The 26,108-nt window shown below is 37.9% G+C and overlaps 1 protein-coding gene across 1 annotated transcript in view; it reads left to right on the forward strand.

Annotated features, from left to right (window-relative positions):
• The window catches only part of LOC131439576 (retinal dehydrogenase 2-like), a 36,514-nt gene extending 11,475 nt beyond the window's left edge, over positions 1-25,039 (forward strand). Inside the window, exons 2-4 of the mRNA XM_058610754.1 lie at positions 23,378-24,158; positions 24,226-24,733; positions 24,801-25,039. Coding sequence (XP_058466737.1) covers positions 23,378-24,158; positions 24,226-24,733; positions 24,801-24,945 — 1,434 coding nt within the window. The 3' untranslated portion in view covers positions 24,946-25,039. The remainder of the gene's footprint in view (positions 1-23,377; positions 24,159-24,225; positions 24,734-24,800) is intronic.
• Positions 25,040-26,108: the final 1,069 nt, after the last annotated feature.

Raw genomic sequence — 26,108 nt, forward strand, 5'->3', positions numbered from 1 at the left:
TGACTCTTTGACTCTTTGACTCTTTGACTCTTTGACTCTTTGACTCTTTGACTCTTTGACTCTTTGACTCTTTGACTCTTTGACTCTTTGACTCTTTGACTCTTTGACTCTTTGACTCTTTGACTCTTTGACTCTTTGACTCTTTGACTCTTTGACTCTTTGACTCTTTGACTCTTTGACTCTTTGACTCTTTGACTCTTTGACTCTTTGACTCTTTGACTCTTTGACTCTTTGACTCTTTGACTCTTTGACTCTTTGACTCTTTGACTCTTTGACTCTTTGACTCTTTGACTCTTTGACTCTTTGACTCTTTGACTCTTTGACTCTTTGACTCTTTGACTCTTTGACTCTTTGACTTTTTGACTCTTTGACTCTTTGACTCTTTGACTCTTTGACTCTTTGACTCTTTGACTCTTTGACTCTTTGACTCTTTGACTCTTTGACTCTTTGACTCTTTGACTCTTTGACTCTTTGACTCTTTGACTCTTTGACTCTTTGACTCTTTGACTCTTTGACTCTTTGACTCTTTGACTCTTTGACTCTTTGACTCTTTTAATCTTTTGATTGTTTATTTTTTACATTCTTTGCACTAATTACATTCAAGTTCCCACGATCGAGTTATTTCAGTATGATCTCACTTGCGCTGTGAAGAGAGCGAACTCAAAATGAAAACATTTTGAACATTGCAGAACACGATAAAATTAACCAAACATGTTTCGCATGCCGTTCCCTGCTGGGTGGTAAGCGAGGCCTCTTTCGAATTCGAGCTTTCCAGACAATACTTATCACAATCGGTGCTCACGGGGACCGACTGTAGATTGCAAAGCATGCAACGGCATTCCAACGGCTTGCCTCACAGTTGCATAACATAAGTTCTCGAGCCCTCTTCAATTGTTATTCAATGCTGGCGCTGAATATTGGACAAGGTATGTAGTGCAGTTGACATTCCCAAGCAGATACTGAAATGAGAGCCTACTAAAATGTCAAATGTTTCAAAAACAACAAGAATATCCAAATTGGAATGCACATAGTAGGCGCGATATGCTTGCACATGCTGTAATCGAAGGTGCCAAAGTAAGACAACGGGCACATGATACCACTATAAACAGTTTCGATTGGGCGCGGTCGATAAATCAGGGGTATTTCGTCAGCACAGTGCCAGCAGCTGCCGGAGCCTAACGACTTGATTTCCTTCACCTCAACCAAGGCACCGACGAGGATCGATTTTTATGACTCGAGAATAATTTACATTTTTCATCGCTGAAAAGCATAAACAATTCAGGCGTTTAGTACCGGAGCTGATAGTTTTTTTTTGAGGTCCTGGAATGGGAGCCCGTTGCTTGGCGACGCGACGGGGCACAGCAATGTCGTGGCTGGAAAAGATGCATATCACCACCACCGTAAGTGTCATCACAGTTTTAAGGCCTATCAACCTTGAGCGGCTGGCGAAGTTGTGGCCCCTTCTCGAATAACGGACCCAATAAGTTTGACTTTGGCACGGCTGTCGGTTGATTCGCACTGTATCGCATTACCGAAGCCATTCGTCTTACGTGCCGGGTGTTTTTCTTATGTCGCCTTTGGTTTGGCTGGCGACGGTTAAAATTGCGCTGTAAAATTGCGAGAGAAAAAACAAGATGTTAAAATACTGATGGTTATTTATAGATGCTTGCTATAAATAAACATTTAACTTTCCCGACATCAGAAAAATGGAAGAATTATACCCGCGACCAGCTGCCAGGTCAAAGGTCAAAATTTCACTGCCTTACTGATACTTGCCAGCCCAAGTAACAAACATTGTTGTTGTACGTTAATAGTCAACTCTTTTCGTAACTATTGAGTGATTGAAGACGCGTCTAATATTTCCAGTAAGAACTGTGCAACTCTTCGAATATTATGGAAACCTAAATATGTTCCACCGTTGTCATACTTGAATGTTCATTCATATTACACAGTCAGTTTGAAAAATCAACTCTGAAACATAACCCAATCTGAATTTTGGATACGTTTTACAAATTTACTTATAACTCATCTAACTAAAATTATCATTGTGGATCAATTGTTAAAAATTGCTAATCCTCTGGACACAAAAACTATTGTTGAGTTGATGAACCCGAACTTCGTGTTTATCAGAAATGAATCAGGCGGAACTTTTTGTGTCGATCAAATCAGAAATTGTTACTTCATTTCAAAATGGCAGAGCGATAACTAAGTGGACCAGGATATTTATTATCAAATTTATAAATTGTTGCCCAACAGCACCTCCATTTACTGTAACCTCTGGAATACCTCAAGGAAGTCATTTAGGACCGATTATATTTTGATTCAACCGCTATGATTTCAAGTTTTTAGTTAAATGTTTTAAAAATGTCATTCACACTGTACATTCTGAGAAAATTAAAGATGCAAGTTTTTTGGTTGCTGATAGATTCATTCGTCAAGTGGTGTGACATAAAAAAGTTGTTAAAGTTTCGTTAGAATATAACCGAAATAGAAAGATTCGAAAACAAAGACGATCAATAATTAGACATCTCGCAAAATGTTCTTAGGCGGAAGGGCTATGCAACAATTCTCGATCAGTTACTGGATTCCTAGGATTATATAGAATAGGTAAATTCGAAAACTACCAAACTCCGTGGCTTCAGCACTCAGATCACTAAGAGTTTCGTTCATTTCTTGAAAGCTCTAGTCCGATCGGTGTTCGAATACGGAGTCATTTTTTGGTCTCCAAAAAAATAATAAATTCACATATATCGTTTACTATATCGATTTGGTTGCTTCTTTTCGGCAAGTATTAACTGTGAGAGACGAAACATATGAAATTGAAAGACGGATAGGTATTCTGGATTGAATCAGTTATAAATTTAGAACAGAAAAGATAAATTTATAATTGATTAAATCTAGAACACCTATCCGTTTTTTCATTTCATATCTCTTGTTGTATCTAATGTATCAGCATAATTTTTGCTCCATGCCATCGCAAACATGATTATATTTTGATGATTGTATGACATAATCTCCAATAATTCCAAAAAAGTTCAAATAGCAAATCAGAAACTCAAGGAAAACTACACGTAGAAATGTGGTCAGGTTTTAAACACTTACAGCTCAGTATATTTTGTATCAATTATTAATATTATTTCATTATTTGATTGGAAATATTGCTAAGATTCGTTTGAATGTATCAAGTCACGTATTTTCAATTATAAATGATTGGTTAACTACTTCATAACTACTTCATTTTTCGAGCCTATAAAAGTATTTTTCCTGTTACTCGTACGCAAACGGCCACCAGCTGAATGATGTAATCGCAGGATTCATTTCAGGCTTTCAGAAAGGGATATTTTCTGCGATGTTGATATGCCGTTTGCTGGCTTTATTTGTATTCACTTTGTGCGAATTTTGCACAACGAAACGTGCATAACCTGTGAAGTTATTCTAGATTTACGCTAGACTGATAATGTTTACCTTCGATTTGTAAAGAAAGTAATATTAATAGTTCTTAGATACCATTTAGAGCCATTAGAATGGCTGATTTTCTACAATGTTTCCCATTGTTGTCAACTTTTCGTTTTTCTCCAATGCAATCGACCAGAAGCTGGATGCTGCAATCACTTTTGTTTGATGTGAAACTCACACTGTGAATGTCCAATAGCAGATATGCTCACAGAAGAACTATTTGTTGTATTTCTGCGTGTAGGCTGGATGAACGGAACCTCATGTTCGCCATTGACTGAAGCACCATCTGAATAACGCCGGGTGTCTTGGCTGCCATTTGCGCACCTGATGTGTCTCTGTTCATGAATTATCATAAATTGATGCTAGCAAACGTGCAACAGGGTATATATATAGATTCGGTTGATTTTAATGTTTCATGTTTGGACCTATTTTTTCACTATTTTAAACAATGTTTTCGTAATAAACGTGGTATTAACAACAATCTTACCTCTTTTTGCATTCGTTTCGTGACAGAATTATAGAAAATACTCCAACAGGGCAAAAGCTATGCAGAAAACAAATCTGGAATAATTTCGTTACACTTTCTTGTTGTGAAATTCGGAAAATGCATCCAGGAGAGCAGAGTAAAGAAAGACGTAGTCCTACGTCAAAGCTACCACACAGCCAGAACCCAGTACTTTTTCTATTCGGGAAAATCGTTTCATCAATGAAACTACTCCGAAAGTGATACACAACTCAGAGAGCAACCTAATTGAACAGCATCACATCACAGGTTCAACTTTGTACGGTCGCTATGTAGTTCAATTCACAGTTTCGCCCCATGTGGTATTATTGCATAAGAGAAGTCTCCATATACAATCATAAATCAAATTTACCTTCTGTCCCTCCAGCTAGATCAGAGAATGTGAGTAATTTTCAATTACACTTTGATTCTGACTGATAACTCTCAAGAAAATCGCCATTTCACAAAATTTGACAAATTAGATTAAATTAGAACAACTATTATTTATTTCGGAGTTATTTTCGATAATATAAACTACTAGCTGACCCGTCGAACTGCGTTTCGCTCAAAATTTATTTGTTCGAATTTATCTTTTGGGACAGTAGAATTGTCAATCGACGAAGTGAAGATTAACGTTTCGCTCCATTATTTTTCTAATTACTCAATCTACAATCAACGGGATTCGGCACACATTCGCTTTAGCCCAAAAAACAATATCACAAAAAATTAATGTGAAAATTTGAAACACTTTTGTTAAGCAAAAATTGAGCAAATGTACTAAACAGAGATCCCTCTCTAATGGCTTCGACATAAGGGATATAAAATGCCACGTTTTTTTAATGAAATTATTTATACTTGAATGTTCACCCGACGCAACAGAACAAACTTTGAAACAGTTCCTTGTGCAGCTTTTAAACAGCGAGAAAATTTTCTCAGAACTTTTTCTGTCGTTCAAGTTGCCAAAAAGTACCACGCGTACTTTGGAGCTCTAATAAAAAGGATACTTTTCAGGTACTGTGGAACTTTTGCTTGCTTGGAAAGACGACGCCTAAATTTTTATTTGATACTAGCTAACCCACCGCAAATTTATGTTTTCGGACAACAGAATTGTCAAACGACAAAGTGGTTAACGTTAATCTCCATTATTTTTCTGATTACTTAACCTTCAATCAACGGAATTCGACACACATTCGCTTTATCCCAAATAGAAATACCACCAAAAATTAATGTGAAGATGTGAAATACTTATGTTAAGCAAAAATTGAGCAAATGCACAGATTGTCGTCTCATCCTTTGAATCAATGCACTGGACAGAGATCTCTCTGTAATGGCTTCGACATAATGAATATGTACCATGTTTTTTATGCACATCTCTTGCTTACGGTAATCGATATTTTCTATTGATAAACTTAACACAATGTTAAAGAGGTTCTCTTCTAGAGTTATTCATTAGGTAGAGTACAATATATTTACAATTTGTATTTAGCCCAAGTAACCAAAATTTCGTAAAAAAAGATTTGGCTTAAGCAGCGTACAAAGCATTTTGAGCAGTCCGTTTTTAAGAAATTACTAATACTTGAATGTTCACCCGACGCAACATAACAAACTTTAAAGCAGTTCCTTGTACAGTTTTTAAGCAGCGAAAAAGTGTTCTCAGAACTTTTTCTGTACGCACATTGCCAGAATGTACCACGCGTACTTTAGAGCTTTAATAAAGTGTATCCTTTTCAGGTACTGTGGTTGGTTGGAGAATTTGAACTTTCTTCACAGAATATGAAATAGTCTCAATCCATCTCGAATATTGATATCGAATTGCCACTCATTACGTGCGCTTCGTGTAATCTAAATCATTCGAAAGCAAAATGCAAGGAAAATCTTAAAGTTTGACTTTACGCTTCTACAGCACAATCTTTTCATTGATTCACAATGACCAATATTATTCATCTGATTCTATCACACACAATCCATCAACTGGTGAACGATATCAGAACTTTTTCTCCTGCCTTCAGTGGTATTTCTAGGACAGTCATATGCATTCCGCCAGTCATTTATTTCGTTTTCGCTTGATGCCAAACTTAACCCAGTTTCCACGCTGTCAAACCGTTTGTTTGAAGCTAGTTTTGAACCTAGTTTTAACGTTGATGATCTGAAAATCGAGTAAGTTTCGAACCTGGTTTTTATATCAGGTTTGCTCAAACCCCCGTTGCTAAGTGCGAAACCAACACAGTTTCGTGAAAAGTGTATGTTTGTTGAAACTGCCCTAGGTCAGTTTCAGTTTTCGCAAGCGAATACAACATTAGCAAATATCAATTTTGATACCCAATTAAGCACGTGATTCGAAATGAAGAATCACATGGATCAAGTTTACATGTGAAATCTCTACACAGAACAATTCGCTGCGCGCCAAACAATTTTTTCAACAATCTAGTATTATTTCATTCGACGGTCATACACTTATGCAACTCGAAATGCGCCAAATACCTATCGATGATCTAGCAAGCATAGGAGACTTTTTTAATTGCAAATTCCATACTACATGCAAAACAACTTTATGGGTTTTCCCTACTTTTCCGAAAAAATTTTCTTGATTTTTTAATGCACGATCCCGGCGGGGATATAAACTAATCACACAAAAAAGAATCATTTAAATCCGTCCTTCCGTTCTTAAGGTCTGAGGATAGGGGGGCACGTGTTGAGTTTTAAATCGACCACGTGGCTCGCTCAATTCCCTTTGCGCATCGTATTTCTCTTGTACTCTCTCGTATATGAGCAAACTGTACCGGGTTGCCAGCATACATTTTATCATTTTGATGAGAAGTTGGACATTACATGGATTCCAATGAACAATGAAAAAATATTCAACTTTCACAAAGATTGAATGTCTGTGTGTTTGGCAGCCTTGTCGAGCCAATTTTATTTCTCTCTCCTTTTTCAGAATGCTATCAGGAAACCAAAGCGAAAAAAATTAGAGGGTTGTATGCAAACTTACTCAGCTTTTAGTGTTTACATTTTTGGCGAATGATCATAATGACAATTGGATTCTTTCAAAACAATTGATTCTACTCTATTTTATGCCTTCAACAAGTTTTTACATTTGACCATTTTTGGAAAATATCCTTTGAATAAAAGTCAATTATGATGATTTCAAAGTTACTGTTGATGCACAATTGCATGTCAGAAGACAAGTTAAGTGAGCTTCACTGTACATGAAGTAGAAATCGATCAACTTTATTATTCGATCAGTTTTATTAGTAGTTGAGAGAGTTTGCGATTACATTCGTCTGCGTTATAGGCTTTCCGGCATATTCCACGTAATATGCTTTCCGGTAGAGACAAACTTTGTTCATATAATAATGTACGCAAACTATATAAGGGCAGTGCAGATCAGATCAGGCACGATACCTATTACGGTATTACGATACCTATTACGGTATTACGATACCTATTACGGTATTACGGTATTACGGTACTACAGTACTACGGTACTTCGATAGTATATTAAGTTTTTATATTCGTCGTGATTGTCGTAGTCATAGTAATTGTTTGTCATAGTCATTTTAATATACTAGTCAGTTAATCAAGAATAAACGCGTACCAGTTTATTACATCACATCCGAAGTGTTCCGCGGTGTCCCCACCCGTGCGAAAGCCGTACCATGGCTTAATGTATTCGAAGTGTCCGCAGTGTCCCAATCTGCACGAAAGCCGTCCCAGGCTTAAGTTGGAAGCCGTCCCAGACTTCATATTTCCGTACAATTTAAACACAACGTAGGGTTCAGATGAGCCTCATCATAATCGTGTGGTGAGCGCCATCATAAATTTGGTGCCGTGACCAGGATTCTCCTTGGGAGACGAACGTAGAGTTACCAGAATTCTCCTTGCGAGACGAACAATCAGTTACCAGTGTAATGTAATGTATCGGACGCGACGGTTGAAATGTGAAAATGCAGTTCAATTTTCCATACGGTTTTTCATTACCGTTCATAATAAGAAGAAATAAGTCCAATTCCTAAGAAGAAAACGATAATCTATGATCACCACGTGGAAGGGTACGATTGCCTGCCCGAAACCGCCATTGTTAAAGTTTCAGAACGACCTTCACTGTCATTTGCATTCTGTTCGCAATGAAATGGAATGCTCACTATTTGATGTGCGGCGAAACCCTGTCGATAAAAACGGTAACCAGAAAGTACTCAATTCAGTGTAAAGCTATTCCGCAAAACGAGAATGCTGTTCAGAAAATATGTGTGACATGTGCCCAAAATGCCGGTATGGCAACGTTCCCATTGTGTCTTGAAATTCATCATCGAATAATAAAATTGCATGCACTTGTGAAGTTAGATCCCCACATATTTCCGTTGAGTAATGCCACTCTAACTGTGATACCTATCGAATATCAAAATGTGCGCACCTTCACTCACCCATCATGAAATACGAGCAGAATGCATCTCCGCCGTCTATTGTCATACGTCATGACCTCACGTAAAGAGCAAAAGCAAACTGTCAAGCTGATAATTTTGCAAAATGTCGGTTGTTAAGTTCTACAGTATCGGATCGTTCGTGCTTTGTTTCGTTCAGGCCTGCTGAGGTGTTCCAATCATCTGGATGGTTTTATAATCCATTTTGCGAAATGTAAATGACTCAACAGCGGTGCGTGCCAGTAAGTCATTCGGGCTTGTTTCTACAACAAGCAGCGGCATTCATTCACTTCGGGTTGAATTCAGCACAATTCAATCAAGTTCTATATTGAACCATCAGCGTACTCATCCGATCAAGTACGAACTCCAAAGGCTCGCGTAGGAGATGCGTCGCCAGTCAACAAAGTTTATCATTGTGTTGAAGCATTCTTTATAATTCGGAGAAACAGTTTCCGGCGGTGTTCCTATCCGCTAACAAGCCGTCCCAGCTTTTAGTTCGCAAGCCGTCCCAGGCGTAGGTTAAAAGGACGTACCTCACTGTTAGCTAACAAGCCGTCCCAGGTTTTAATTCACCGTCACCGACGTTCCTCACTGTTAGTTTGCAAGCCGTTCCAGGGTTAAGGGTGAAAGCTGTCCCAGGCCTCAACCATTACCAGCAATTCATCTTCTTTCGTATCATCGGAACAAAAGTACACAAAAATTATCGTATGTTAGGAAACAGTTCAGCAAAAGTCGAAGCACTATTCTCGTCAGAGCATCAGCAATGTTTTATTGGAAATCCATAGTCAACTTTCCCGATCGTCAGCATCAACTTCATGTACCAAACAGTTTCGCCAGTTAGAGGATCATTACAGCTGCATATAATCACCATCACGTCAGAGAAGCAGTTTAACCTTAATCTTCGTCATCGATGTCTCCGATACACTCTCTCACCAGTATGCTGTACAATGTCAACAAAATCAGCGGTTGACAACCACATGTCAGAAGTGGTTTCGAGGTTCCAGCAACGAAGCAAGCAGGGATGGTTCAGTTTCTGATCGAGGTGATCAGAACTACCATCCCAACACTATTCCAAGTTAAGTATACAATCTAAATTGAAAGCAGCAGAAACTGATCCGTCCTCCCATACAGGCAACGTTGTAATAGTCAACATTACCGCAGATCATAATTCATCACCACCAAGGGTGAAGCAGAACTACGGAGACGGTTAACAGAAGGAATTCAACTACCAGATTTTCATCAAAGAAAGTGGATCCATGTATCAGTTGTAGTCTACTAGATCATCAGCTCACTTGTCCTGCAGCAACATTCCGTTTCCATGCAACAACACGCTGTTCGACGAAGTTTATCCCAGTCAACAACATTGCTACGGTCTTAGCAATCATCGCGGCTCATCGCAGTGGTGGAACCAGCGGAGTCGCTCGGGTCTTGTCTTATCGACGCCGGCTGCATAGCAGTTGACGGAGTCGAATTCAAGTCTCCCGTCCTCGACGCCCATGGTTCGCCAAAGGATCATCGAGTACCAGCAAGCAGCATACTAAAATTATTGTGAATAGCAAATACAGAGAATTTGTGATAAATAGGCTAGTCAGGGAAATAGAACTCGTACAGTAATTTTGGATATGTAATAACAGTAGGCAGTTCAGAAATCGCATACAGTATTACACAGCAGTAATGAGTCTCAATTGTATCATGCTAAGATAGGTCAGGTCATTGACATCAGATAAAGTTTGTTGAAAGCGTAGTCTTTCAAGGCGGGCGGTATGTTGATGCACAATTGCATGTCAGAAGACAAGTTAAGTGAGCTTCACTGTACATGAAGTAGAAATCGATCAACTTTATTATTCGATCAGTTTTATTAGTAGTTGAGAGAGTTTGCGATTACATTCGTCTGCGTTATAGGCTTTCCGGCATATTCCACGTAATATGCTTTCCGGTAGAGACAAACTTTGTTCATATAATAATGTACGCAAACTATATAAGGGCAGTGCAGATCAGATCAGGCACGATACCTATTACGGTATTACGATACCTATTACGGTATTACGATACCTATTACGGTATTACGGTATTACGGTACTACAGTACTACGGTACTTCGATAGTATATTAAGTTTTTATATTCGTCGTGATTGTCGTAGTCATAGTAATTGTTTGTCATAGTCATTTTAATATACTAGTCAGTTAATCAAGAATAAACGCGTACCAGTTTATTACATCACATCCGAAGTGTTCCGCGGTGTCCCCACCCGTGCGAAAGCCGTACCATGGCTTAATGTATTCGAAGTGTCCGCAGTGTCCCAATCTGCACGAAAGCCGTCCCAGGCTTAAGTTGGAAGCCGTCCCAGACTTCATATTTCCGTACAATTTAAACACAACGTAGGGTTCAGATGAGCCTCATCATAATCGTGTGGTGAGCGCCATCAGTTACTTAAAAGGTCAATTTTGGATACGAACAACCTCAAGATATAAATCTAGACAAATGAAACGATTTTATATCATAATAATTTTCAAGACAGAGAACGTACAAACTTAATCATTTTATAAACAGCGATTGGAGAAGATATTAAATATTTTGATCGAAAAATGTGAATGTGAAAAATTTGAATAACCGTCAACCAATAAACTCAGTATAATTGTGTAATTTTAATGATCCTTCATTAAAAAGCGTCAATAATCTTCGGAAAGTGTCTGAAAATAGAATGGCAGCAATACAAGGAAGAAAATATGTGACACAGTCTGCAGAACATATTTTGTTACTTAAATTGATTTTCACTTTTGCATATGAAGGAACCAATGCATATGCAACCAAATTCATTAATTTTGTTCATATAGTAACTTGATTTAATTAATACATGAACGAATTTGTCATTGTTACAACGCATGTAGTGATAAGACACTTGTTGTTTTGATGTAAATGATAATTTAACTGAAACTGGCGATGACCCGAGTTTAGAAAAGATTTAAATGATACATGTAAAATCGCAGATCAGCTTGTCTTGAGTTTATCTCTAATACTGTATTTTATTGCATCTGATAATTCTATATATGTGAGTCGGTGAAACTTATTTGTACTAAGTTTCGAATCTTTTGAAGCGTTTTATTCCTGGTAGGACAACAGCTTGTTCAAATCGATACTGCATAACGATTTGCATTGCTTTATTTTTGCTACACTTAGTCTGGATCCCTTCTATAAGATTCTTGGAAGCAAGATTAGGCCAAAATATTATGCTTTATACGACTAAATCAATTCCTAACTATTGAATTAGGTTACACGATTATTGTTTGATTTCATAATAGGGTCTGAGGGATTATGCTAAAAGATAGTTCTTTGTATTTCGCCACATTTAATGAAAAATAATTATCTATGATTATCATCATAACACAACTTTATACTGAATTTATTTGCGTGCCATCGTGTTGTTCGTATGTAAATGGAGATTTCAGTATGCAAACTACCCGTTGACAAATTAAAACATTTTTTTTGTTATCGGAATATTGATCATGTCGTTTGGACATGCGTGGAGTATCGTGATGTCAGATCTCAACTAATAAATTCTTTGCGTATTCAAGGTAGACTATCCAATGTCCCAGTTTGAGACATTCTTGCTTGTCGCGACCCTCCATATATGAAACTTCTTTATCATTTCATAAAGAAAATTGGAGTTTCAATTTAATAAAGGACCCTTTTAAGACTTAGTTCTGATTCCAGCTGCGACTATGAGTTCAACCAATAGCTAAATTAGAATAGAAATTATGTAATGATACAAACAAACTCGAAATAGTTTATGAAATTATCAACAAAATATCTAAAATTAACAGCGTATTTTATAATTTATAGAAGTTAATCGTTTGGTTCAAATAATATTTCCGAGTAGATTTCATAATTGATGGCGAATTACCTAAAATGATATTTAAGTAATAAGAGGAATATGTTGTAATAAATTTAAATCGTTGTGACAATTTTAGAATTATATTAGGATAAGAATTTTATGTAAAAGTGATACCACGGCGAAGGAAAACTTATGTAAACTGCCTTAAGAAATAAACGTATTCATGGAAAAGAAAATTAAAACATTTTTAAACTTTTTCGAATCAAGTTAAATGAGGAAAATTTATCAATAAATCACAGAGATACAAGCGATTCATACTACTTCATACTGCGCAAATCGGACGAGAGTTTGACATCATTCACTGAGACTGTCATTGGCTCGTGAAAACATAGGTCAATTCCATCCAATGCAATTGAAATAATTAATCATCAGCTCACTGGACGAGCTACTTGTTTCATACACAGTCAAGCATCGACTAGGCAAAGAAATATTTTGCAGCATATATTTATAGATTTCTCTTCATACTACGTATAACGATGCGGTGTTTTTTATGCATGACGCAAAGCCTCCTATACCGAACAAGAAGTTGACGTCATTTTGTACAACAGGGATTGGTGGATGAAACATAGGTCGATTCCATTCGGTTTTTCAATAGTATGCTATTGAAATACTGAAACGACGTCGTCATACATGTTTAAGTTAAAAGTTTCCGAATCGATTGGTTGTTAAATTATAACAATCCATCAACAAATGATCGAGTTATTAACGTTCAAAATTATGACACAAAAAGCTTACGCGACTATTTTTGAAACTTTGAATTGACACCCGGCCCCATATAGTGAAGAGTAAGGCATTTTTATTGACAAAAAATGGTGGATGCATTGAAACTGACTTTGTTACACAGAAAAATACAACACTTTATTTTTATCGCGATAACATATATGTTTTTATGTACTTATCGCATCTAAACTAAATTATCTAGACTTTGTCACGGTAGATTTATGATACAAGCCTTCAAAGCCGAGATATTCGATGAACAAGTAGAGGTATGCATTTCCGAGCGTTCCAATTTTCAGCAGTTCTTCAGTCAGGAAAAAATACAACACAACCGCTAAACTCAATGAATCATTCTGAAAATTTCACAGAATATTCTCAACTAAATTTCGAAGACATTGTCAGGTGGGTTTTTCTATATTCTGCACTGTTTCCAAGAAAATTTAATTTGAAACGGGAAAATAGCAAAAAAACCTACCACTTTACGGTACTGTCCTCAGCCCTCAAGTGTTGCGATTACAAAGAATGACCTCTGCGAAGCTTTTGATGATTCGGAAAATTTTTAGATCATCGGTATACATCACTTTAAACGACGACAGTTTATCATTACCGAAAAGCAAAAACAGATCATTACCAAATAGCACAAACAGAAGTGGTCCGAGATGACTTCTTTGGGGAACTGCTGATGTCATCATATCAATAGAATCAGAATGTACAGTTCCGACTCGAACAGAAGCACTACGATCCGTATTATACGAAAAAAAATTCAATTTGTTCATTCAATCAGGGAATCAATTTTGTGTCAATTTTTCATCAGCGCGTACATAAGGAAAGAAAATTGAAAGCTTTAGAAAAATCAAAATACACCGCACCAACTAACAATCTTTCAATATGGAAGTCGGCCATATTTTTGCCAACCTTCAAAATGCACTGGAAACGCATTATTGATGGAAGCCTATTCTTTTTTTTTCGAAAGTTGTGAGTTGAAATTTTGCATCTGCATTCGAATGATTCAATCTTATCGTGATCATCGTGCATCGATTATTCGAAAAATATCGAGCACACCTAGCGCCCAATCCCTGTAATTACACAACCGAAAATTGAAATGTATATTGCGCCCTCCGGATAGTGGTTCAGTTCCGCCTTGTAAAGCTCAATACTGTTGCATAAGTTGCACGCTTCGTGATTGCCAGTGCGACGAAATTCTGATTGGTGCGAACCTTTCGACCACTGCGGCACGGCACGGCGCGGGCCTTTCGCATTGGTTCGTGCGGTTTTGCGGTCGCAATACATTTTTACCCAAAAGTCAGAATGTGGTTCAGGTCAAAATATGACTCAAGGTTCCCTCTATTCGCCATAGCCATCATTATCATCATCGCCCGCCGATTGTGAGACCCTTTGGTTCGGCGTGCCAGACATATGTACCTAGCTCGACCCCCCCCCTGTCACTCAAGGGGGCCCACAGGGTTCAGACAATTAGCCATAAAACATCGCAGCAACGGCTGCCGCGCATGAAAGAGGCACATTCCGCGAACAAAGAAAACGGTGATCTGCACGCGGCCGAACGACGTCGTCCGTCGCCGCGTCGAATTGGGAAGTAGGTAGCTGAGTAATCGAAGAGGTTTTTTTTGTCTTCTTCCTGCGGTGTGTGAAAAACAACCATATTGTAATAGCAGACCCTTCGATTTCGGTGGCTTGGAAGCAAGGAAAATAACTTACTTAACATTTTTCGCGAGTTAAGTCACTGATATCGGTGTTGCTGGTCGCGTCTCCTGGTCGGTCGGTCGGTCAGGCATGCGTGTTTCACACTGTTTTCTCCGCTTCATAAATCTTACGGGCTTAATAACTTAATTTTTTAATTTTTCAGGCGCGTTTCAGGAGGCGTCTCTGCATATTGCGATGTTTTCTTCCGTCGCCACAGACTGGAAGAATTAATTAAATTCATTTTCCGTTGGCAATATTGCAGTTTATTTCGGTTTGATTAGATTACGGATTATCGATCATTAGCTCGCCCCAATTGTTATCAACATAATGATATGCATGACAATACTTTGCGGTTAATTAGTAGATGAAGGCTTATCTGAAGGTCATTCAGGTAAGCAGAGGATATGCTCGATGCAATCTTTTATTGGTTTTTAACATGCCATTTGTCATGTTGATTTATCACTCGAAAAAAAAAGGAAGTCATTATTGTAGAAATAAATCGATTGTAGAAATGAGTGGTGACTGATATCTTATTATTGGAAAACTTTATTATTGAGGAAACTTTTTTCAAAATATAAAAAATAGGTTTTCAAATCTATCATTAAGAGCGACAATGCATAAAATCCAAAAATTCTCCAAGCATGGCCAAAATCTGTACACAAATTGTAAAGGTTATGCCAGTTTAAGCCCAAATAAACTTCCTTGTTCTTCGAGATTAAAAGAATAGTTTTTCGAGGAATCCGGAGTACTGTTTATAGAAATGTGAGTTATATGAGAATTGAACTTTGTGTCTGCTAATGATTCACTTTGATCCGTTAGGTTGACTAGTTAGGTACTATTGCCACTGATGATTCAAAGATTCCAGCGTAAGAAAAATACATCTAGTTTTTTCATACACTTAAATTCGAATGTTTTCAGAACATTATACAAAAAGCTCCCTGCCAACCGATTCTTCTAGCAGTCACTTGCAATGTAAGAAAGTACACTCCCCTGATCGGGCTCGTCTCTCGTAAGCAAGTGAAGCGAATTCCGATGCTTCTAATCTCTTCATTTGTACTAAAGTTACGATCGCTATTCACAGTTGGACAGTGTTTATCTTCGAGGACGATCCACGACTACCAACGCTTGAAGTTAAGTTGGTTGAAGGCGCGACGGAAGATGGATCACCCAAACGAAGGACAATCCGTCTCCGATGCCGTAAATGAGATTTTATCATTGCCAATTATTCATCTGGCAGCCGCTGGTTCCACAGACCTCTACCGTTGCTCTACGGGGGATGGAATTTCTCACAATTAGCCAACGATAACCATCGTAAGCCACGATTCGCTGGCATTCCGCTAGAGCTGGCCGCTCACTAGAAGAAAAATGAGATGATGAACCTTAGAAGCCGAGCTGAATGTATGCACCTTATCCGACAGGTTGAAATTAGGACAAATAAATTGCCAGTTGTTTGCGAGCTCTTGGCGAAAGGTGTTGTAAATTTTTAACATTCCTGTCACTGGTTTGTTTCCGCCATTAAAAGTTTATGACATTGCTCTGTCAATTAGATTTGCAAATAGCAGATTAGACGTACCGTCTTTTTATGTTGCTATAAATCCATAGCTGGATGAGAGAGAAAGACTACTAATTGATATTTAGGATTGAATTCTCGGAAAAGTTTGATTGCTTTGTTACGTGAATGGATAGGCTTGAAAAAGCTGTAAACTTTTTAGATATTTTGATTCAAAAACCAGACGGTATAAAAACTGCAAAGATCAATTGGAATTCTTCAAGCTGGTGATGTGAAACAAGGCAGCCAAATTAAAAAAAGCCTATTAAACATCTCAATCTGTTGCCTTTATACTTAATTATTGATATGCAAATGTCCACACAGCAACACGACAAGTTCTCGTGTGTGAAAATTCGAAGAATTATTTTATCAGCTTACGTCAAATTGCTGTTCAAGTTTTGCTTGCAAGCAATTATATTTATATGTTCTACAAAACAAAGTAACGATAAGCTACATCAAACGTTCTGACACACAATTAAATAGTACGAAGTAATTTTTATAGTTCTTTATAATAAAATAATGGCGATCCTGAAAATAACCTTTTATGAAGGATTGGAAAGTGACCTTTTGTCCGTGGATGAGGTACTAATATGGTTGGCGTAGGTATAGAGTTCACAACTGATTATTTTTATGATGGTATATTTAGAAAACGAAAAACTCTATTTGAACAAATGCGGATTTTTTCCAGTTCGTGCTCGCATCTCAGCCAACGCAGTCGAAAATCGTTTGCGGTCGAAGCAAAAGAAACAAAGACAATACAGTGCAGTGAACAATAGAGTGTACGGAATGGTCAAATACGATTTAACAAAGCCTGAAACTTGGCCAACAAGGCCAAATTCAATTTGTATTGATTTCAAGCGTTGCAAAGTTAGACCAGCAGCAAATGAAATTGAAATCTTACTTAAAGAACGAATGCATCTAGACGCTAATAATGTAACTGAGATTCAATTCAACAAGGCGTCTAACTGTGTGTACATTATGTTTAAACGTGAAAGCGATGCAATTGCATTCGCTTCGGTTAACAACGAGGTGCACAGCGTTGAGTGTGACAACATTAAATACAAAATTCCTGTGCACATGGTGGACAATGCCATACAAGTACGCGTGCATGACCTTCCCCCGCAGTCCAGCGATGAGTATGTTCGGGAAACTATGTCGCAGTACGGTGAAGTTCTTTCCATCGAAAGGGAAGTATGGCGGAATTTTTTTCCGGGTATCCGGAATGCCGTGCGAGTGGTACGTATGCAACTACGTAAAGCAATTCCATCTTACATCATTTTTAATCAAGACGGGAAACATCCGTGTAAAACGCTGATTACGTATGAAAATCAACTGGTTAGATGTCAGTTTTGTGAACAACCTGCACACTACGGCAAACCTAGCACTGAAACTGCGAAAACAAGTGAGTGCAGTGCTCCTGTTTCAAAATCACCTTCACCATCTAACCAAACAGCAACTGCAACCAATGTACAACAAGGCGCTTCTACAGTAACTAACAACGAGATCAAGACTGCGAATAACAAGGAAAACGAAAAGAAGACGGAAATCAACAATGCCACCGATGCGTCAATGGACGACGAGACGAGCCACGAACAAAGTGCCCCACAATCCTCGCAGGAGGGAAATGGAAGCTCCTCTCCCCCTAGAAAAAGGGTGACAACGAGATCGAATACAAAGAATTTTTTATTTAAAAAATCGGCTCATGTTTCCAATTTCCATTTTGATGAATCAAAAGCAACAATTCGAACGGCTTATGGTTCTGATTATACTTTATAAGAGTTTTGTAAATGATTCTGTAATCACTTCAAGTTTTATGACAACTATAATAAGTGCCTCTTTTAACAAGCAATATAATAGTTTTTAAAGCTTCTATAAAACCCTTTACCCAGACTAACAACTAAAACAACTTGTACTAAAATAAAACCATGCATACACCCTCAACATTGCATTTAAATATTATCTTTAAAACATTATTGTCAGTTCAATTCTTTCATAAATCTAGTTCTGTGCGTGTGCCGGTTCATTGGATGAAAGTTTCACTCAGAGCAAATTTGATGGTTCTAAATAAAATTTATTACACATCTGTTGTGTGCTATTTGATTTATTACTTCTTAAGTTAAGTGTAATTTGCATTAAAAAAATTTTCATGGCTACCATTTTGACCATAGCATTTTTTGACATCAAATAATCTTCGAAATACAAAAACGAGGAAATATGATGGACTTTTAAGATACATTTTCAGAATGTTTGCCAAAGTTTTGATGCAACGAAAAAAATTTTTACAAAAATAACGATGAATCATAAAAATTTAACTTTACAATCATGCAAACTTTCGCAAATACCGCATTTATTTCAAGGCGATTAGATTTTTTTTGTTTCGATTATAGAGGTTTTAACCTTAAGGTCATTCGCCTCTTCGGGCCAGAAAAACTGTCTGACCCTATGTGCGGGGTTGGGAATCGAACCCAGGTGGGCTGCGTGAAAGGCATCGACTTACCCATTACGCTACACCCGTCCCCAAGGCGATTAGTTGTAATTCTTAATTTTATCTATACATTTACGATAAAAATTAAAGCGCATGAAGTTTTTACGGTCAGAAAAAGCCTTAAACTCGTAATTAAAATCTAACATATTCTTACTGATTGCATTAAAACCCGACATGATACACACATACACTAAGGTCTTTTTCTATGCGGTCTTTTTATGCGGTTTATTTTATCCAATTTTTTTTATGCGAATTTTCAGAGTTATGCGGTTTTTTATATGCGAATTTTCAGAGTTATGCGGTTTTCTTATGCGGTTTTTTTATGCGGTACGTATACTCGCATAAAAAAAGACTTCAGTGTATTGAAGAAACATATGGTGCATTCCACGCAAAATCAATGACCCAAAAAAATTTTTTTATCTATTTTTTTCGGTAAAGAACTCGAAAATATTTGACACGTATTTTTTTATTTCCGTGTAATTTTCGAGATATGATTTTTTGAAGTTTCGCGTTTACAAAAAAGAGCCTTTTTTCAACATCCTATACTGTAAAATCTAATAAAGATATAAAAATTTGTTCAAAACTTGAAATGTGCCTCTTTTCATTAGCTTTCAAATGAGTTTATTTTATGAAAAAAAAATGAAAATTAATAAACAAATCAAAAATTTCAAACGTGGGGCTTACTTTTTTCTGTTTTTAGTTCAGTTAGCCTTAGAGATTTAACTTAATCTTGGCAAAGTTTCAGAGTTGAAAGATTAAAACTTTCGGAGCAGTGAATTTTTCAATCACGACCCGCACGCGCGAAGCGTACTGCAGCGCAACTCTCACGGATGCGGGCTTAACTTGTCGACACATGCCGCGCCACTGATCGAATGCTAACTATAACAGTTTATTGTTGGCAACGTTACAGTTAAGATCGCGGTGTAAAAATGAATTCAAAAATCAAAAGCATTCGTTGCGTCGAGTTTCTTCTTCCCTTCTTGAGAAATTCGATATTTTGCAAGCAAAAATAATTGAAAAATTCACTGCTCCGAAAGTATTAATCTTTCCACTCTGAAACTTTGCCAACATTAAGTTAACCTCTGATTTGTTTATTAATTTTTAACTTTTATCATTAAATAAACTATAAAGATTGTTTTATGGAATCGCTTATTTGAAAGCTAAGGAAAAGACGTACAAGTATAGGACGAATTTTTGTACACGGAGGTTTCTTCTTACGCGGGGAATACGTACCGTGTAAACAAAAAGCGCGCAAAAAAACCGCGTAGCTTCGGAAATCCGCGTAAAAATAAACTGTAAAAATAAAGAAAAAAATTTTTGGTTCCTAATGTCTTAGAAATGCATGAAACGTCCAGATCTAGTAAAATCTCAAAAAAAATATTTCTAATCGACTTCGGGACTTCGGGAGAATTTGAGAGCGCGTAACTTCGAAAATCCCCGTAGAAAAAAATCGCAAAATGGAAAAAAAAATTGATGCCAAATGTCTTAGAAGATTATACCAGATCTCGACGTTTCATGCATTTCTAAGACAAAATATGAAAACCGCGTAACTTGAGAAATCCGCTTAAAAAAACCGAACATTGTTTGTTTTATAGCCGACGAAATTACACCAATATTCCAAATGTATGCAATTATATCTTTGTACATACTTGCGATACGATTTCGATATTTAAGCTTCTCTTCGCCAAGCTTGTGTTCAAGTTTTGTATGCAAGCAGTTATTTTTATAGCGTTAAGCTTCTCTACCATTCTGCGATGTCGGTTGAAGCGATAAACTTTTTCTGATTATCAATCGAGTTCATCTTATATATGTTAGAAATTAATCTTAAGCACTCAAAATTTGCCCTAGGGTATTTTTCAATTTGTCAGGCGAAACGACATAACATGGAATTTCATCCGACACAAGATCTTGCATGACACAAGATCAGTGCATACCAATTAAAGCTTCAAATCGTTTTATGGCACTTTTTGTCTTGCTGTCTAGCAACAACCTACCTCTAGCATGCTACGCGTAGGACTGAAACGTTAGTTATAATTTTATTTCTATTGATAAATTCGCTTCGCTTTTGCATCGATTGACCAATCAGAATTATGCCTTTTGATGCCCTTTTGATATATCGCTTACTCCTTCAAAACCGTTGTCTATGGCAGGAAAATTCGTAAGCCGGAGATTTTTAGCAGACAAACTAGGGCACTGCTCGCTACTAATCAATACGTTATTGTATACGTTGGTATTATTGTAGTTGTTAGAACCGCTCTTTTGAACTTTTGATCTATTGTGTTCACTGTGCAGTGCGGCTTTCGCTTCGAACAAGTGCGAAAAATTCATCAACACAACGGAGAGAATACATATACAAATCGACAGTTCTAAAGGCCATCAATGATAGTGTTATAATCCGCAATTACGGTAAAATTATTTAGTTCCAAACCATTTTCAGTGTAAAGACTGTCCCAGAAAGTATGGACGCACTTTGATTTCGCTGTAAATAATTCACAAGTGTCAGATATTCAAATTTTATTCGATATACTGATAATATTAGAGTACAACAACAGAAAATTATTCTCAACATTTGCTACTTAGCCATTGTAGACTAGCTGGCGCACCTTCTTGCGAACGTTCCTCATTAAATTCCGTACAGACTTCTTGGCGACAAGTTTTGACAATTTTTTCCAATCCAACTGTTGAATGGTTTCGGCTGCCGAGACATGTTTCCTAAGATGTGTCTTCGTTAATGCCCGAAATTCCTTAATTGGTCGAAGTTGTGGGCAATTTGGTGAATTCATGTCTTTTGGGACGAAAGTGACATTTTTGGTAGTATACCATTCTACCGTTGATTTCGAGTAGTGGCAAGAAGCAAGATCTCCCAGAAGACAATAGGATCCTTGTGGCTTCGAATCATGGGTAGAAGTCGTTTTTGTGAACATTCGTTGATGTATAGTTCGCTGTTCGTTGAAGCAGTGGTGATGAAGTGTTTCGAAATCTTACCGCAGCTACAAATTGCTTGCCAGACCATAGTTTTCTTACCAAATTGTTCGACTTCAATTGATGTCTCGGACTGGTTTAACACTTGCCCTTATCGCACCGTATAATATTGTGGTCCCGGCAAGGATTTGTAATCAAGTTTCAAGTAGGTTTCGTCGTCCATGATTATGCAGTTCAAATTTCCAGCAAGAATCGTATTGTACAGCTTTCCAATCTTTGGCCTGATCGATGCTTCTTGTTTCGGACTACGTTTTGGTTGTTCCTACTTCTTATAGGTTCGAAGATTCAAACGTTCTTTAGCACGAAGAGCATTTGACTTCGAAGTGCCCACTTTTTTGGCCACATCTCGAACTGAAACCTCCTTTTTTTACTGCTCGAACGCCTTCAGTATACGTTTATCCAACTGAGGGTTAGCAGGACCTTTTTTCGACCCGTTTTCGTTATCCTCACCGAACTTCCTGATTGTATTTCGCACGGCTTTTTCATTTACTCCTTCCATTTTTGCTATCTTTCTCAGTGACAGTCCGCGTTCTATGCACCATTTGTACACATTTTTTCGACGTTGTTCTGCTGAAAGTCCACGCATTTAGAAACAAACTAATGAAAGCGAATGAACAACTGCACAAGTGGTTAGAGAAGAGTGTAAACAACAGGACGCATCCATACTTTCTGGGACAGTCTTTATCTACATAGAATCAAGCAAAGAGTTAATTGGATTTTCTCATATACATTAATTTGGTTATATAAAAATCGATTTTCCATCAGAATGCCACGACTCGGTGCGGAATGTTAGCGCTGTAGGGAAGGGAACACAAGCATGCGGTAGATTTTCTTTGTGCGCCGATCGCCGCACGAGAGCTAACCGATTTGTTCGGGATTTTTGCTCGTGGAAATAATTGTCAACTGTATTGAAAGTTGGGGAAATGGTAACTTTTCAGAATCATAAGCATTTTACAAAGATCTAATGATATTTTACTTGAAATGGATAATTTGTTAGTAGAACCAAAATAGATGTGTATTTTTAAAGTTCTCCGTCCCTTGTCAACAACTATGTCAATCTCGCGGTTATGTCTCTAACATTACCTACTACAAGTTTGTTTTCGAATATTTAAATGTTCATCAGACTTCTTTCCTTGGGTATAAAAAGTATTGATCGTATAAAATTCTAATTAAATCAAGATACCACGTTCGAAATGATTGTTGTGCATTTGAAATTACAAATTTTTATTTCTAAATTATGTATTTGCATTTTAAAATTGGTTAGTCTGAATTCATATCCAGGTTCATTGTTTCCGATGCTGATTTCATGTTGGCAGAATACTTTGCACGAGGAAAAATGTTCAATTGAAGAAATATATATATTGGGGAGCAGTCGATTGTTTCTAAAAAAGTTTTTCCACAAGGTTTTTACAGGGTCTTCAAAAGAATTTAAGAGTCTCAATAAGAATTGTTCAGGATAGAACGAGTTTCTCATAGGAAACTGCTTTTTAAACATACTATAATTAAGCTTATATTTTCTGTAGATGTTGAAGGATCCAAATAGAATTCGAACAGTTTTTCTAAGATAGGTAACCTCTTCTTTCATACAACATTTTTCTGCCTTAATATATATACATCAAGACTGAGAAATCCCAATTTCTGATTGTTTTTGTTTTTCATTTTTCACCTCTTGCAGCTCTTCATCAACAATCAGTTCGTGGAAGCAAAAAGTGGCAAGAAATTCCCGACCATCAATCCAGCCACCGGTCAGAAAATCATCGATGTCTCGGAAGGCGACAGTGCCGACGTCGATGCAGCGGTTCAAGCGGCCAAGGTAGCCTTTGCTCGCAGTTCTCCGTGGCGGCAGATGGATGCTTCTGCGCGTGGGAAGCTACTGAATAAACTGGCCGATTTGGTTGCACGTGACATCAATGTGTTGGCCAATCTGGAATCGCTGGACAACGGAAAATCATTCGATGACTCACTGTTCGATATGAACTGCGTGATTGACGTCTTCCGGTACTATGCCGGTTGGGCGGATAAGGTACATGGTAGCACGATACCCTCGGATGGCCCGGTGTTGACGTACATCCGCAAAGAACCCGTCGGTGTCGTCGGACAAATTATCCCGTGGAACTATCCTGCACTTATGTTGTCCTGGAAGTGGGCCCCAGCCCTGGCAGTAGGATGTACTTTGGTTCTGAAACCGGCGGAACAGACTCCATTGAGTGCACTGTATCTGGCGGCTCTGTCCAAGGAGGCCGGTTTTCCGGATGGTGTTATAAACGTTGTCAATGGGTATGGTCCCACGGTGGGAGCTGCTATCGTAAATCATCCCGTAATCAGAAAGGTAGCGTTCACTGGATCGGTAGAAACTGGACGCATCATCAGCGAAGGATCGTCCAAGTCGAACCTAAAACGTGTCTCATTGGAACTGGGCGGCAAGAGTCCATTGGTTATTTTCGATGACGCCAATTGTATGTGATAAATTGACGTGTTTTGTAATTTGAGCCTTTAATCGAGTGTTTTTTTTTTTCTTTTTAGTGGATGAAGCAGTTGAAATCGCGCACAATGCTATCTTCGCCAACCACGGACAGAATTGTTGTGCCGGAAGTCGTACATTCGTGCAAGAAGGTATCTACGATGTGTTTGTAGCTAAAGCAGCTGAGATGGCCAAGGCACGAAAGGTAGGCGATCCGTTTGCGGAAGGTACTCAGCAGGGTCCTCAAGTCGACGAGGAACAGTTTAACAAAATTTTGAGTTACATTGATTCCGCCAACAAAGAGGGAGCCAAGTTACAAGCCGGAGGCAAACGTTTCGGCACAGTCGGGTACTTTGTTGAACCAACCGTGTATTCGGACGTAACTGACGATATGAAAATTGCCCGTGAAGAAATTTTCGGTCCCGTGCAGAGTATTCTGAAGTTCAAGACACTGGATGAGGTTATCGAGAGAGCAAACAACACCGAATTCGGCTTGGCAGCGGGCGTTTTGACCAATAACCTCAACAATGCTTTGGTGTTCACAAATGCCGTAGAAGCTGGCTCGGTATGGTAAGTTTACTGACCGATGAAACATTGACATTACAGTGTGCTTTACAAACTACCGTATTTTTAATAGGGTCAACTGTTACGACTATGTTGTGCCAACAACTCCATTCGGAGGATTCAAACAATCGGGCCACGGTCGGGAACTAGGCTATAGTGGCATCGAACTGTACACCGAAACTAAAACCGTAACTATCAAGCTTCCAACGAAAGTCTAATGAAAAGCCGCATTCAACATTACGCGAGCTTATATAGATGTGTAACTGTCTCAAGGTCTACCGGTTCACTGTAATAAAAGCCCAGTTAAAATTATCACTGACATTCGATTTATTGTTTATTTAACCGCGAAGCCGCTGGGTAAAATAATCCGAAATCCATGGGAGCAATGTTTCCTCTCCGTTTTGCTCCGGCTACCGATGCCGATATAGGTTTAATAAACGGGAAGATATTCGCTTGTTTTCGCGATTTATTTATGACGGTATATTAATTCACTTTCAAACGAATAAGAAAAGAAAGTTAACCGGCTGCCTCGTGCTCAGCGCACGAATTCTGAGAAAGTTGTCGAAATCATATGGATGGGCAACTTTGTACGACTGGACAGGTTTGTTCCTGCTTTTGCTGGATTTGATAAGGACCCAATACGGTTCCGAGCGAAATGATGAGCCTAAAGAAGGTAGGCAATAATTGAAATCGCGAGCATATAGCAATGGCGTGTATTCGTTGCGAAGTAAACAAATCGAACCAATATTGATTACATTTTGAACTGATTCACTGGTTGTTGAATTTAAAATATTCAGGTTTTTTTAAATGAATATTCCCGGCAATGCGGTTTTGGTGTCCCTATCACAGTTGCACAAGTAATTATAGGAATTACTACTGCTTTGTTAGGCTCTAAAGCTCTGAACGTAATACGTACAGTGTGTTTTTACCCCTCTTCAAAATACGCCATGTGGAAAGAGTCGAGAACATTTCACGCTGCAATGCAAATATAAAATAATTCTTGATTCTTCTCTTATACTTTGAGTAGCATGAGATAATTATACGAAGCTCATTTTTGACACATGTCGGCTTTTTTTTATCTAAGATTGTGTTTCACCATGGTTGAGTATAAAAAACAAAACATGTTCAAAGCTCAAAAAGTTCTGTATTGCGCAGAAAGGTTTTTTTATTAAGCTGCTAAAGCTTGCTTCAGATAGAATTAGAACAAACTCAACTGCCTGTATTTCAGTTATATATTAGGGGAGACTGGGGTTAGTTGAACCACGGGGATGCATGAACCATTAGGGATATTTCTTCACTGACTAAAAACTTTTCTACGATCATAAGGTGTACCAGTAACCCTATCGGTAACCTAACCTCACACATATTTGTGCACGCTTCT

Source organism: Malaya genurostris, chromosome 1, assembly GCF_030247185.1.
Source record: "Malaya genurostris strain Urasoe2022 chromosome 1, Malgen_1.1, whole genome shotgun sequence".
In the NCBI taxonomy this organism is placed as follows: domain Eukaryota; kingdom Metazoa; phylum Arthropoda; class Insecta; order Diptera; family Culicidae; genus Malaya; species Malaya genurostris.